Below are 15,169 nucleotides of genomic sequence, written 5' to 3' on the forward strand. Positions count from 1 at the left end.
TTGGAAAAATTCCAATCCACGACAAGTTAAGCGCATATCCAATGTCATGCTACATTGAGATAAAATAGTCCTTCGCTCAAACGGGGAGCTCGTAGGCTAACGGAGAATGTACATTTTTTTACCAATTATATGTCAGATAAGCTACTGAGACCTGCCTGTCTGCCTGGCACATCAACTCTCTCACACACACACACACACACACACACACACACACACACACACACACACACACACACACACACACACACACACACACACGCACACACACCTACTGTTAGTCCAACAACGCCCTTTGTTGGCGTCATATTCATTACAACAGACACCTATACACTCCCTAACCCTAAACCTAACCCTACTGTTTATTTCTAGATATCTCCTAAAGCCTACAAATAAAGTGTGACATGTAGGCCTGTTACATATATTATTGAGCGATATATATTATACACACCGGGGGCGGACTGGGGGGGGGAAAGTGGCCCGGGGATCAATTCAAAGACAGGCCCACTTAATGTATCGGCCGGCCAGCGACGAAAGTATGTTGCTTAACAAAAAACCCTACGCATTTAATGTTATTTTGGACCTTTATTCATATAGTAATCACATTACCCGAGCCCTTGAGTTGCCTAGAGCAAAATAGTTACAGCATATATTTATTGATTTGAATGTTAACAGATCATTGATGCAATAACATTTGGACCCAATTTGCCTGACTTGACGCATGGAATAAAACATGGGCGTAGGAAGCATCCTCAATGGTGAGACAATTTAACAGGGGGTGTGGGCAGGTGGTGGACCTCACCTTCTCTCATGCTCCCCCGGGAAGATTTATTTTTTAAATGTTGAAGTTAAATGCATCAATCTGGTGCACTTTGAGAGCAAAATTAGGGACTAAATCTATGGATAAATCTCTCCACACCCATATGAAACAGAACTGTAAACAGATTTACTTTTTCTTTCAACATTTATTTGAACAGCAAGTGGAGGCAATAGTGACTGCACCCAAAACAATAAACCTGCTAGCTAACTAGCCTAAACTCAGTAACAGAATGTTGGCAACACGTTCTTTTCAACATGCCGCGACCTCTGAGTCAGACCCCACTTCCCACTTTTCTATCCTACGGGTACAGCCACTCCCCCTCAATAGATAGAACATAGGTAGCCTATCAAAACGGCCCAGCCCAGCCCAGTTGGGTGTGGGCCACACCCCTCCAGGGAGTGGCCGGAACACTTACAAATGTGGGCCGGTAGGATTTATGCAAAAAAATATAATTCTTTTTTTTCCAAAAAATATTTTTGTTTTTGTTGGCCCTCCGGCCCACGCACAGCACCGGCCAACCGGGAAAACTCCCGGTATTCCCAATGGCCATCCGCCCCTGATAAACACTGTTCTGCTTTCTTCACTGACCTCAGCAGCTGTTCTCACTGTAAACATCGCCTCACAATGAAAGCAGTTGTATTAAAAAATAGCCTAACATCCAGGGGAGATTAGTGAGTAAACAAACGGTAAAGGGCAGAAACTCTGATGCACATTTGATCATCTCAAATAACTTATAATCACAACGGGAACAGTTTGCAGAGCTGTGCTTCGTTGACATAAGTCCAGCCATGCGTCACGCCTCTTTTGAACATCACTGTTGGCTGAAATCGACTCCGGAGAATACATCAGTGTACCCTCAGCTCCTCCAGAGAGACTCCTCTCTCCTCTACATCTTTGTACCCTCGGTTATAGCTCCTCCAGAGAGACTCCTCTCTCCTTTCTCCTCTAAATCAGTGTATCCTCGGTTACGGCTCCCCAGACACACCTCCTCTCTCCTTTCTCCTCTAAATCAGTGTATCCTCGGTTACGGCTCCTCCAGACAGCCTCCTCGATAATCGATCCTCGACGAGCCATTAGAGAAATTTGTTTTCCTTCGAGACGGCGTGCCGATCCGTTTCCGGGTCGCTGCCGGAGGACCTGGGAGTCTGGGATGCGAAAATTATAGAAAAGAGAAACGACTAATTTCCCAGGACTCGCGGGCGTCTGCTTGACGCCGGGACGACCGGCTGCCCTCCCCGACAGGCGCACGGACGCGAGGGCCCGCTCATCACTGCGCGCACATCTGCGACCACAGTTTTAATTAGTAATGTTTTGATGATAACATTTAAATGTGTCTTGTCAGATATTCCTGAGTGGAACTTCGATGGCTCCAGCACATACCAGGCGGAGGGCTCCAACAGTGACATGTACCTCGTCCCAGTGCGCATGTTCAGGGATCCTTTCAACCAAGACCCCAACAAGCTGGTCCTCTGTGAGGTGCTCAAATACAACCGCTTACCTGCAGGTACATACTAACATGTTGTCAATGTATTATTATCCTGTTCAGTAAATCAGGACAAACAAGTTGTACCACTTACCTCTGTTGTGTCATGTCTAGAAACTAACCATCGGATGAACTGCAACAAAGTGATGGAGGAGGTTAAAGAGCACGTCATTTGGTTCGGCATGGAGCAGGAGTACACGCTGTTGGGAATAGATGGACATCCCTATAGCTGGCCCACAAATGGATTCCCAGGACCCCAAGGTACATCACCTGTCATTATTTTCTATTCCTTTTCCGTTCATTTATGTGGAAGAAATATCGAGAAAAATACAGTACTCTGTAATAAGCATTCTTTATAAAGTGTTTTTAAGTTGATAACTAATGATTATTTACTTAATGGTTCATCAATATTCAAAAACATTTAAGGAACATGTGAAAAAAACCACAAAATCTGCAGCTGTTTAAATAGCTGCAGGGAAGAAAAAAGGAAAGTTAGCTTTCACACAGTGGGCGGGGCTTAGGGTTTGCTTGACTGATGTCAACATGCTGTCAAACTGTCTCATTTACGCTGAACAGTATGACAAAATATGTTTCAGAAAGTTCACATCCTCGGCTGTGATTTGTTGTTTTTCTTTAATGTATTCAAGTGAAATCTTTCAAATGCCATTAGAAACACTGGTTGGAGAAACTGGTTTGTTTTCACAGATTATGTGTCTCATGGTTATAGGGTTAAGGTTAGGGTTAGGGGCAGGATGAAGGGGCCCTTTTAAAGCAAATATGACAACAACTATTAAAGTTGCAAAGTTGCTATTCCCTAACAATGTTGCTACAAAAATAAAGTTGTTTTAGGATTGACAATTAATGAAAAATGGTTATGTTTTTTTTGTACAGGTTTATATTCGTTTTTGTCTTAACAAGCTTCCAATTATGTCACCCAATTGAAGGACCCTACTACTGTGGAGTGGGGGCAGACAAAGCCTTTGGACGGGACATTGTGGAGTGCCACTACAAGGCCTGCCTCTATGCTGGGGTCAATATCTACGGCAGCAATGCTGAAGTCATGCCATCTCAGGTAAATGTCATACTAAAATGATGCCTTAACTTGAATTATTGTTCCTTGTCCTTTTTGTTTAACACACCAATTTCCTAATTAATCTAATTCTCTGCTTACTTCAGTGGGAGTACCAGGTGGGACCCTGTGAAGGAATTGAGATGGGCGACCAACTGTGGGTTTCACGCTTCCTGCTGCATCGTGTGTGTGAAGATTTTGGGGTTGTTGCAACACTGGACCCCAAACCAATGACGGGCAACTGGAATGGCGCTGGTTGTCACACCAATGTCAGCACCAAGCTGATGAGGGAAGAAGGAGGACTGGAGTGAGTAAACACGCCCTTTAATACTCTAAATTACAGTTTATAATGAACTTATTCACTATAAAACAACGTGTCTAAAATTGTCTCATGAATTGAACCTTACTCATATTGAAGTATTTTGTCTTCTCAAAGTAGAAATGTTAAGTGAAACAATAGATTTCCACCAAATGTATGTTTTCTGTGTCACTAAATGTTTAAGGATAGAACATTCATTCAAGAAAAACTTCTTTAAAAAATATGACTAACAATTATTTTAAAAGAAAAAAAACGTACTTATTTGGTAGGCTATGAGTTTTTGTATAAGTCTCCATTACTGTATTTAGTTCAATCTTATTGCTCTCATTAGCATTTACTGGACAGAACGGGCAACTAATTGCATGTAAAAACAATTCTAAAACCCTCTTTACTCTACCTATTCACCAACAAAGGGAAGACAGAGAAAGATACCTGGGGCCTCATGTATAACGCCGTGCGTAGGATTGACGTGGGAAGGTTGCTTACGTAGTAGAAATCCGAAAAATAGGTCCATACATTTTTCGCCACTTTCCGATTCACCAAACATTGCGCACCGGCGAGGAAAGTGCGTATGGCACTTCCTACGCCGGTTTCCCTTTATAAATCACAACCGACTCGAAACGCGGTGCAGCTTTTGCGGTCTTCACGTAACGCCCATGTTTGCCTATAAACAGTGCTTGAATTGGGCCGGTACTCACCGGTACGCAGTACCGGCACTTCTGATTTTTACCCATGTGGTACCGGCACTTCTTACTGAGTACCGGCAGCCTACTCAGCCGCCGGCAATATACGTATATATTGTAAACGCAACGCAGCGCAAATGTGGGTCTGACTCTGCCTCACAGAGGGTGACTGGCTGTCTACATGACGTGGCCTGCCGACATTGCCACTTTCATACAGATCATACTAATGCCCTCGATTGGTCTCTGTGTGTCATTCAAGCTCGGGAGGGTGTGTGTTGGTGTATGTGTGGCGCGAGCGAGCGAGAAAGCGGGCGCACCGGTTACGTGTATTGTTGTTAGCATCTGGTGCTAGCTAGCTGCGCTAACGGATATAAGAAGCTGTTTCAACAACAAGGTGGAGGGAAAGTCCTTTGCTGTCAGACTGAGAGGCTGATAACTACAGCTCTGGTGAGGTAAATTACTCTCTGAGTCTTTAGATAGTTAACTTAGTTTAAGTTATCTCAGTGGGTCTCAAACGGTTCGGTCACCATTTATGTAAACACATATTTCCATTTGAGGGGGTAGTGATTAGTAAAATATGCATGAATAATACAAACAAAATGTTAACTAGGTGAAAAAAGGTAAGATAAACTTGTTGAGAGGTAAAACTAGTCTTTGCTGTTGCCTCAAAGAGGAGCAGGGGGGAGAGGAGGGAGACAGGAGAGGCCGATTCAGGAGCCCAGACACACTCACAACTATAAATGAACCAAAAACAAATAAATAAACAAGTTTCAATGTTTTTTCATATTGGATATTGTATGTTATTGGTTATGGCCATGTACTTATGATTTTATGATTATTTAAATGTATACATTGTTGTTTCATATGGGTGTAGTCTCTTAATTTCCCCCTCAAAATGCACCAGATTGATGCATTTAAGTCCAACATTTAAAAAAAAATCTTACCGGGGGAGCATGCCCCCGGACCCCCCTATAGGATTTGAGGCCCGGCCCCACTGTTCCCAAATAGANTCGTTGATCAGCAGGATAATGTCGCGCAATATATAGATCATACAGTGACCGCGGTTGGATCATGTACTGCTACACATGTGCGAATCATGTGGTTATTACTTGGTCTTAGCCACTTGCATGCGGGAGGAGTGTTAAAAAGGAGGCGCTAAATAGACATCATTTCAACGACGTCGCACAGTATGGACTATATGGTCCTATTGAGTGTTGGCCACTAATTTTTCACATCCATCGGGATAAATTGCCGTTATTATGCTCTAATCCTTGACGATTTGCCATTCGACTGTCATCGGCCGTTGAAACTTACTACTCGTGCTGATACTGTCCCTGTCATCCTATCAAATGGCCGATAGGAACTCATGTCTGATCCATGGTCTTTTCTTTTTTGTTTATTCTTTAGTGGGCTCAGGTAGTAGCGAATATAATATATTATGGAAGAGTACAGAGTCTTAGTAGGCAGCAGAACAACGGATATGCCCCTGATCTCCCCGGGTCTGGTGTACTGAGCGTGCGTGTCCTGAGCATAGGATCGGAATGGCGCGCGCGTTGGCACGGTGACCCCTCTTAGGTACTGACACCTTCTGCAAATCTCTGACAGATGCACAAGCGCACACCAGAAGAGACACACGACAGAGTAGACACAGACTACCGCGAACCACGATGAGCGACAAGGATATAGACTACGGCACATGATGGACTAACCGGAGTCCCGACGCAACGATTGAGCGCAAGGATAAGACTACGCAGATGCATGACAAGGCACGTACAGCCCAACCGGAGCGACGTCGCAGTAGGAGACCATTATCCAGAAAGTCCTCATGCACGCATGAGCGACAAGTCTCAATACACGAATGGACATGAGCGCTCATGATAAAGTACCGTGGCCTTGAATGTACGGCACAGACGGACAAGTCAATGGCACGAGACGACAGAGAAGCATGTCGCAGACTTCATACGTGGCACGATGAGCTGGCCGGCTACAGAGTAAACAGGACTTACGGCACGGAGGTAGACAAGGACAAGCCAGACGGCAGACTCTTGTCCGCACAAGACTTCATAGAGCCGATCAAGGGACGCAGAAGAGCTTACGGACCACCATTGTATGCCTACATCCGACAGCTCAGGCCCAACGACGAGCAGTCCTGAGCAGGATAAGACCCGTCACGCACGACCCCGCAGCGAGCAGTTCCATGCACAATGAGCATCAAGGAACCAGTACTCCGAACGGGCAACTATGAGCGACAAGTTTCACTGGCACCACAGCAGCAGACCCCAACAAAGGTATAAGATACTCTCGTCACACACACCACACACAGCCCACCGATCACACAACTTATACGCGCACATGACCGACCACAACACAAGTCACACACCACACACACATCACACAACACACACCACAACACTGCCGCACACACACACCACCCACCACCAAGCACCACGACCCACACACACACACACTCGACGCCCACACGCACTCTGATGCTGCTAATAATAAACTAAAAAGGTGTGGTGGCTGCAACAGGCCAGGAAAGTCAGACCTCGACTAGAATGTAGATAAAAACTATCCACACACCATTCATCATGTTGCCACCGCAGCACCAACATCCTGCCGCTTCTCTCTCATTCCTTCAGAATTCAGCTTCTTTCTTATTCAATGAACAACACAACAGCAAGACTACATTTGAGAGCAGCGTCTCATTATCATCTTCACACGGCTTCAGTACCATCCCACAAGTGACACCACATCATAGGTTTTCCCCTGTTGCTGGTTTTGATCTTGACAGGATTCTGCTGGTAGCTTGTGTCCACACTGGAGAGGTGAAGAGGACAGTGCAGTGTAAACTAGAGGAATAATACCTCTGCTTCCTTGAAGACATTATGTTACTTGGATGAGTTTTCAGAAAGTAACTAATGCTGACTGGTCAGATTCTGAACAATACAAATGTTTCATGGTCTCATTGAATTAATGGATATGAAAGAATCTAGGATATACAGCAAGTTAGAGAAAGTAATTAAAGTAAACTTATTATTCCCAATAATGGCCATTCTGCTAATGAGTTATTTAGTTATGGCCAGCTTACTTATTTTGATGGTTAGGTTTGTACATTTAACTTATTTTCTACATTGTGGTCAATACTACTTTGTGACAGTAGTAAAAAAAATAGAGAAGTTCCCGATCCGATTCACGTGATCGGGGATGCGGAGCCGATCACGTGATTTCAAAAGAATCGGAATCTGGAAAAAAAAAAAATCGGGGATCGGGATTTTTTTTTTTTTTTTTAAATACTTGTTTTACAACTTTATGTATTCAATGTTACTAAAAACAAAAATGACCATCTTTCAAGTCTTAAAGTCATCGCTGCAGGCCTTCAAGATTTTTGGTTTCAAATCTACATCAACATCATAGTATGTGGTCTGCTCTTTGGGGCCTGTTTTCAAGACCCTGGTTGCTTATTTCTCTCAATCTGGCAACAGAGTGGGGGGGGGGCAGGGCGCAGTGTCCTAATTAGTAGCAGTAAGCTACGGAGTCTGATAAGCTTTATTTGTTTTGATCCAATGCTGCACAACTGAACTGACTCCAATGCGCTGGAAGGAAAGAAGCGATATCCATGTTGGATGAATATCCAATTTAAATAAAAAACATAACCTAAGGGACAACTTGAAAAAATGACTTTTTCTTTTTTTTCTCTTAATGCATTGCATAACGATCCGGACGGGGAAAAATCGGCTCATGGACAAATTCGGTCACAATCAAATGCATCGGCATCGGATCGGGAGCAATAAAAAAGCGTGAATCCGGACATCCTAGTTAAAAAATACTACGTTCACACTACTGGTCCAGCAGACATTAATTTACTTTGGATGAGTTTTACAGAACAAAGTTAAAGCAACTAGGACCTGGACCATTCCTGTCAGATGTCTGAAACAATTACAAATGTTTAACATGGCTCCGTTCTAGCCGCGGGGGTGGAAAGTACTTTACACTTAAGTAACTTCTTGCAGCTACTCTGGTCATTCCATTATATGACACTTTTCCCTCTTCGTTAGCTTACCCCTTGGTAAGAAATTCTTTTACCGCTCTACAATGATCTTGAAACACTTAGTTATTGTTACTTGCAACTTGCAACTTCGATCATTATGAGATATGAAATAATTAAGACATACAGCAGTAAAAAAAAATTATAAAGTCATGTATTATCCATAATGGCATTCTGCATTTATTATAGTTAATGGTTACTTTAAGTATAATTTTGATGCTTGTACTTTTACTTGACGTGTTGATTTTTAAATGCATGACTGTTTACTTGTAACATATTTCTACATTGTGGTATAAACTACTTTATACATTAGAGTAAAACATCTTATCTCACTACTGGTTCCCTAGCTTGTCTATAATCCATTCGTTTTGATTGGTTATACCTGAGCAATTGACTTCGAAAATTGAACCACCTTCAAAGGCCGATCAACTTGCTCTACTCGTATAAGATTGACTTGAACTAGGATTATATAACAGTGTCAAACCCCTCTCCTGTCATAAGATCCTTTAGTGTGTTTCAGTGTTATTTCTAAATGAAACAATACCCCTGACCCTTTTGGAAGCTCACAGACCAAGAGTTGTGGGACTTGCCTTTGGACATTTCATCCTCCATGTTGTCTTTGCACTTTCTTCAGAATCGTTAGTGGTGGATACAGTATAAGGAACCCCACATTTCCTCCGCTGGTGGTTTGAAATGTGTTCAAAAAAGAATAAAAAAAAAAAAAAAACAACAAAACGAAAATTGCGGTCTCCCAGAGAAAGATCCAGATGTAGCATGGGGCCCCGTTGTATTTTCCTGAGGATTCCGTTTCATGAGATGGCCGGGTCAAGACGTGTTTCCACACACCACCTCGTGGATATAATACGCATTCCCTCGGGAAGTGAATCCATTCCACACAACCCCAAAATGCCCACCTGAACCATACTCACAGCAGTTAATGAAGAAATTGTTCTGGGCTTAACGTACTTTTTCCAAGAGGGCGAAAACCATCTCGTTGTACAAGCCCTCCTAAATGGGTTTATATTCTTCGCAGCGACATCGTTCGACTTAACCAGCATCCGTAATAACGGTTATCATGTCAAGTGTAAGTGGCATCACTGACGCTAAAATCAGTGTTGCCGCCAGAAAAAGCTCTTTGTCTGGGAGTCCCTCCCCAGACATCAGGGTTCACTTCTGTTCCCAGAAGACATTCCAGAACACTGAACTTGAGTTATGACACGAGATTTGTGTTTTGACGTTTTTCACGTTGAACAAGCTTAGTGGTCAAAGCCACTACTGTGATTGGGATACCCGGCCTGCACAATTAATCGAATTACCACACAATTAAATCAAATGCCGACTCGCTGCAATATTCATATCGCAAGAATCCAATGTTTTAAGGCTAAAGTATGTAATACCAATTCTGCAGAGTATATGCCTGGCCTACAAACCGATATCTAGCAGGCCCGGTTTCAGAACAAAATGACGCGGGGTGCATTTGAAAGATTAGAGAAGGGTGCCAGTGGTAAAAGTGCTATTTATATATAAGTGGGGAGTGACCTAACACCTCTAGGGGGTCTCCACCTCCTCTAGGGGCCGGGGGCAAGGTTTTTAAATATTGAAGTTAAAAGCACGAAGACGGCTGCGGCTGCTCCGCCTCTGTGGGTGAGGTGGGCAAAGTCGGGCGGGAGGACAGTGGCCGCGGGTAACGTAATGTCCCCATGATCTGTTATTACCTGCAGTAGATGCAGTGTTACTGCTGGCGATAAGGGCTGGTTGTTTTAACCATTTTCTGAGTTCCATCACTGACTGCTGTGAAAGCACCTTGCAGATGATGAACGCGCAGCGGCACAGGTCACGCACACCTGACATAATAACGTTACTTACCGTTTAAATTGAGCAAATAAATGCAGCAGACAATGTTATTTAACCACAATTACAATTTATTTTATTTCAACTATATTCTTCTTCTTATTATTATTATCACTATTATTATTATTGTATATGTAATATTTTTGACTTTTCATTTTTTTGTCTTTTCATTTTTCAAATGAGGGTGCGTAACGACTCAACTGAGGGTGCAATACACCCTTATGCATCCCCGTAGAACCGGGCCTGTATTCTAGGCACAAAAACACATTTGTTTGGTGCAGATCGTCCTAAAAAAAGCCACACCTTGATTACTTTAACATATTGCTTTAATTTAAATGATATTACTGATGCAAAGTGATCAATCCCTCCCTTATCCCGAAACATATCAATCGCAATGTCAGTGAAAATATTTGCAATTACTGATTTACGCCAAATACTGCAGCCCTAACTAACTTGTGATTTTGCCGCCATTGTTTCCATACATTTTCAAACAGTATACAAATTGAAATGTAATAGTTAAGTTAAAGGATCTTGAAGATATTGTCTTTATTGATTGTTATAGTATATTAAATGTTTGTTTCCTTGCATCTTGTCTTAATATCTGTCCTTGAAGGTCTTACAAATAGAGATACTGTGATGAAAGGAAAGTATTTTCTCATGGTCTCGTAAATATATCAATTTTTTCCTACCGTACACTAGCCTTTGGTGACCTCTTACATTGTTCCTTTGGTTCAGAATTTGACCCAATAACTCCATCTTCTTCCTCTCTTCCCATTTGTGTTACATACTCATTTGTGTTTCTCTTGAATATCCTTCTTCTTCCCTCCCTTGCTCTCGTTCTGTCCGTCACCCTCCACCTCCCCCTTCTTCTTTTCCTTGTCACCGTAATTGGCTCAGAAAAATTATGCAGACTTTTTTTTTTTTAGCCCTCTCTGAAATCTCTCTTTGCTTTGGCTCACGCAAGATTAATTGCCTAGAGAAGTGGAGCGGCACTTGTTGTCCGTATGGTTGAATTAACATTAGAACAGAGTCGCCTTTTGAACCAAAGCCACTGTCTGTTTGTCTGCTTCTCTTTCTGTGGTTTTCAGTCCGTCTCGCACCACTTTCTACCCTCGGAGCCTTTGTCCATAATTGGCATTTCGCCTTTGACGAAGCACAGTTGGGATCAGGGTGAACTTTGGGCTGTCAGGGCCGATCAACACCAAAACCTGTCTGGCTTCAAGCAAAGAGAAAAGCTTTTTACGGGTTGATGAACATGATGTAATTATTTCATGATAGATGTGATGTAAGGGGGGTTTTTATGAGGCTTAACTCGGTCATGGGAACTCAATCTTGATGTTTTTCGGGGGGGGGTTAAGATCAGCGATGTGGAGTAAGTGTGACGAAAGAAAGGACGTGACTGAGCTTGTTTGTAAAATAATGTACACAGAGGAATTAAGGCTGCGATATGGAGCAGACAATGTTTGATTGAGGAGGCGCAATATTTGTTAAAGGCGAAATCAGTGTAAATATTATTCTGAATGAAAGATCGTGGTATTTCACAGATGTCCAAGCGTTTAAATTGTACTCAAAATGTATAAAATATCCTCGTTGGGGACATATCCACTAAAAACAAATCCCACCATGATCATTTTAAATGCATATTTCAATGATAAGGACAATAAGTATGCAACAACTATCAATCCCTCCATTTTCGTGACTCGCGTCGCAATTGCGTATCAGTCGAAATAATCATCATTTGTTATATATTTCCGAATCTAGCCAGCCCTAATAAGAATATAAGATAAGATGGAACTTTTCTTATCCCCGTGGGGAAATTCAGGAGGGTCAAAGTGAAAAACAGGATTCAAAATAAAAATATTAAGGATAAAGTAACTGTTGAAACAAGATATTTGAATTGACATGTATACATATTTGGATTGTTAAATATACGTACGTAAGTGTGCAGATGTGAGTGCAGGTTAAAGTCTTGTACAACAGTGGAGTATGCACACCATGTTTGTACTTTTCTGCTTATGTGGACATTTACACACACCCTTTCACACACCTTTGTGACTCTGTGAGGAATATATGTTTAATTCAGACTGTGAAACGTTGTGCTTCAAGCCAGACGTACCTTCTGCTCTGGAGTTTGTGATGACTTGCACGGTTATATCTGCCATGCTTGACTTGCCTGCTGGAATACCAAGCAGATCAACAAACAACAAACACAGTCCCAGGATATCTGGGCGCGTAGAGGAAACTATACCTGTTACTGAAAGTTTACTTACAGACTATTTCTATCTCCAACCTGTCATGTGGAGTTTGTTCAGAACCTGTACTTTTGTAAAAGCACTTATTTTGTTGTTTTGAGTCTCTGTTTTGTGGTTTAATTCTCAAGGAATTGTACATCAAAAGTTTAAATCCTCTTCTGGTTCTTCTTGGCTATAAGATAATAGACTCGAAAATCATTTAGTCTTTTCGCCGAACTTCCAAGAGTCCTCTGCAGTACCAAGGCTGCAGTGAGGAGAAAGAGAAATAAGATACATACATAATGCAAAGGCCTGCTTATCTTCCATTGTTGAGGGTTTGGGGAGAGGAGAATTAACTCTCTGGGTATTTTCTCACAGTCTGTTTTGTTCGGTTTGAGTGTTTTCCAAAAATAAGTAGCCAGTTTTACACTCGCAGTGTTCATCATTTATCACACTGCTTGAATCCTCTGGCCCTGCAGAGATTAAAACACATCTTCCAAGATGCTCTGTACTCTTCTGAACATGTACTGCTAAGAGATGAAATACTGTGCCATTCAAATGACACAAATATAGAATAAATAAAACTAAAATCGTCTTGTCAAATGGGAATGATAACTCTAACTCCAACCCCAACTCTAACCCCAACTCTAACCCCAACTCCAACTCCAACTCTAACTCCAACTCCAACTCTAACCCCAACTCCAACCCCAACTCTAACCCCAACTCCAACTCTAACCCCAACTCTAACCCCAACTCTAACCCCAACTCTAACCCCAACCCCAACTCCAACTCCAACCCCAACTCTAACCCCAACTCTAACCCCAACTCTAACCCCAACCCCAACTCCAACTCTAACCCCAACCCCAACCCTAACTCTAACCCCAACTCCAACTCTAACCCCAACTCCAACTCCAACCCCAACCCCAACTCTAACCCCAACTCTAACCCCAACTCTAACCCCAACTCCAACTCTAACCCCAACTCTAACCCCAACTCCAACTCTAACTCTAACCCCAACTCCAACCCCAACTCCAACTCTAACCCCAACTCTAACCTCAACTCCAACTCCAACCCTAACTCTAACCCCAACTCTAACCTCAACTCCAACTCCAACTCCAACCCTAACTCTAACGGAAAGTTGTATGCATTTTTACCTAGGGGAAAACGAATGGATTATAACTAACCTTCCCTAAGTACATTTTCTAGAAAATCTATTTATAAGGGAAATCACAAGACATGTATATATTTTTTGGCCAATTTAATACCTGACAATTCAATGTATATCATCAAATAACAACATACTGTACACTGGCTACAATGGTCTAATAGACACGGTTATAACTAAGGTATAGAAAGAACAAAACAAACTGAAAGAAACCTGATATTCTGCCCACTATAGGTCACTTGAACTTATTGATTTCACATTTGAAGCCATTGGTGTGTAGACATTGTCAGTAAAAGCACATTATATTAAGAGAGGGTTGATTGACCAAATATTATGTAAAGTGAGTTCAAGTGACTTTGCTGTACCGGACGGATCTGTACAGTTTCATAATCCTTAAAGAAACATAAAATAAACGGAATCAGGAAACAGATAACCCTGATGTTGAGATAAAACCAACCTGAACATTGTTTCTGAAGGATCAGGAAGTGATAATACATGTAATAAAGAATAAACCATCATGTCTGCAAAGAGAGAGCAGTGTTTCCCCTAGGTTTACTGCTTTGGGGGGGTGCTGCCTGAGTGGAGGATTTTGTAAATCCTCTGGAGCAGAGAGAGGAGATGTGGATTATTGTTATTGATTAATGCATCCAGTGGTTTCTTACGGCCCGTTACACTACGCATCAAAAAATCCTTGAAGCTTGGCGATTCTTTGCGCCCCCAACCAATCACATGAATCTCCCCCGCATACCCAAGCAATCGGCACACCGGTTAACCTAAGTACAACTGGATATCACACTCCCAAACAGCCGAAACACCTACCAGCTTTCACCCCCTGTTCTCTGCACCCTCCCTCCACTCGCCTGGTTCCTCCCGGTTCTGGTCTCCCCCGGTAAAAAGTTCCTGGCTCGTCAGAACTGGTGATTTGCTACGTCACTATCTCGTTTGAATATGAGGAACATGAACTGCGGTCCCTTGGCTCTCAGCTTGCCCCGCCGGCCCTCTCTGCCTTGGCTGCGCCTCTGCCTGGCGCGCGAATCTGCACTACACCAGGCGATTGACCCCATGGCTGCATGCCCCAGCCTCGAGCCCTCAAAAGCTTGAACTCTGTTCCACTCTTCCTCGAATCGCCGCCGATAGATATGCTCGTGATGCTTGCACAAGCCATGCCATGCTCCGACACCATCGCGCTTGCCGAGATTAAACCCTTCTCACGTCCCCCCTCTCAAGCTGAACTGGGCGAAGCTTGAAAGCATTTTTCGATGCGTTCGTAGTGTAAACGGGCGTTAGGGTCAAAAACACTAAACTCCACAAAACTTAAAAATGCGCGTTCGTTTATTTGCTACAGAGCACATGTTTAATGTGAAAAGTGACAGTAGACTATAGATTAGTTCAATTTGGTGCTGTATACTAAAATATTATCGTAAAACTATATAAAAAAATACCAACAATAAAAAAAAAATTAATAAAATTTTTTTTTTTTTTTATAATAATAATATAATATTT

General features: G+C 42.5%; 2 protein-coding genes across 2 annotated transcripts in view; both read left to right on the forward strand.

Moving 5' to 3' along the window:
- stxbp1a (syntaxin binding protein 1a) overlaps positions 1-15,169 on the forward strand; it is a 682,465-nt gene that overhangs the window by 300,776 nt on the left and 366,520 nt on the right. The window lies entirely within an intron of this gene.
- LOC104967135 (glutamine synthetase-like) overlaps positions 1-15,169 on the forward strand; it is a 54,417-nt gene that overhangs the window by 25,380 nt on the left and 13,868 nt on the right. Inside the window, exons 3-6 of the mRNA XM_010796551.1 lie at positions 2,160-2,321; positions 2,415-2,561; positions 3,245-3,372; positions 3,477-3,676. Coding sequence (XP_010794853.1) covers positions 2,160-2,321; positions 2,415-2,561; positions 3,245-3,372; positions 3,477-3,676 — 637 coding nt within the window. The remainder of the gene's footprint in view (positions 1-2,159; positions 2,322-2,414; positions 2,562-3,244; positions 3,373-3,476; positions 3,677-15,169) is intronic.

Source organism: Notothenia coriiceps, unplaced genomic scaffold, assembly GCF_000735185.1.
Source record: "Notothenia coriiceps isolate Sejong01 unplaced genomic scaffold, NC01 NC01_scaffold00037250, whole genome shotgun sequence".
NCBI classification, from domain to species: domain Eukaryota; kingdom Metazoa; phylum Chordata; class Actinopteri; order Perciformes; family Nototheniidae; genus Notothenia; species Notothenia coriiceps.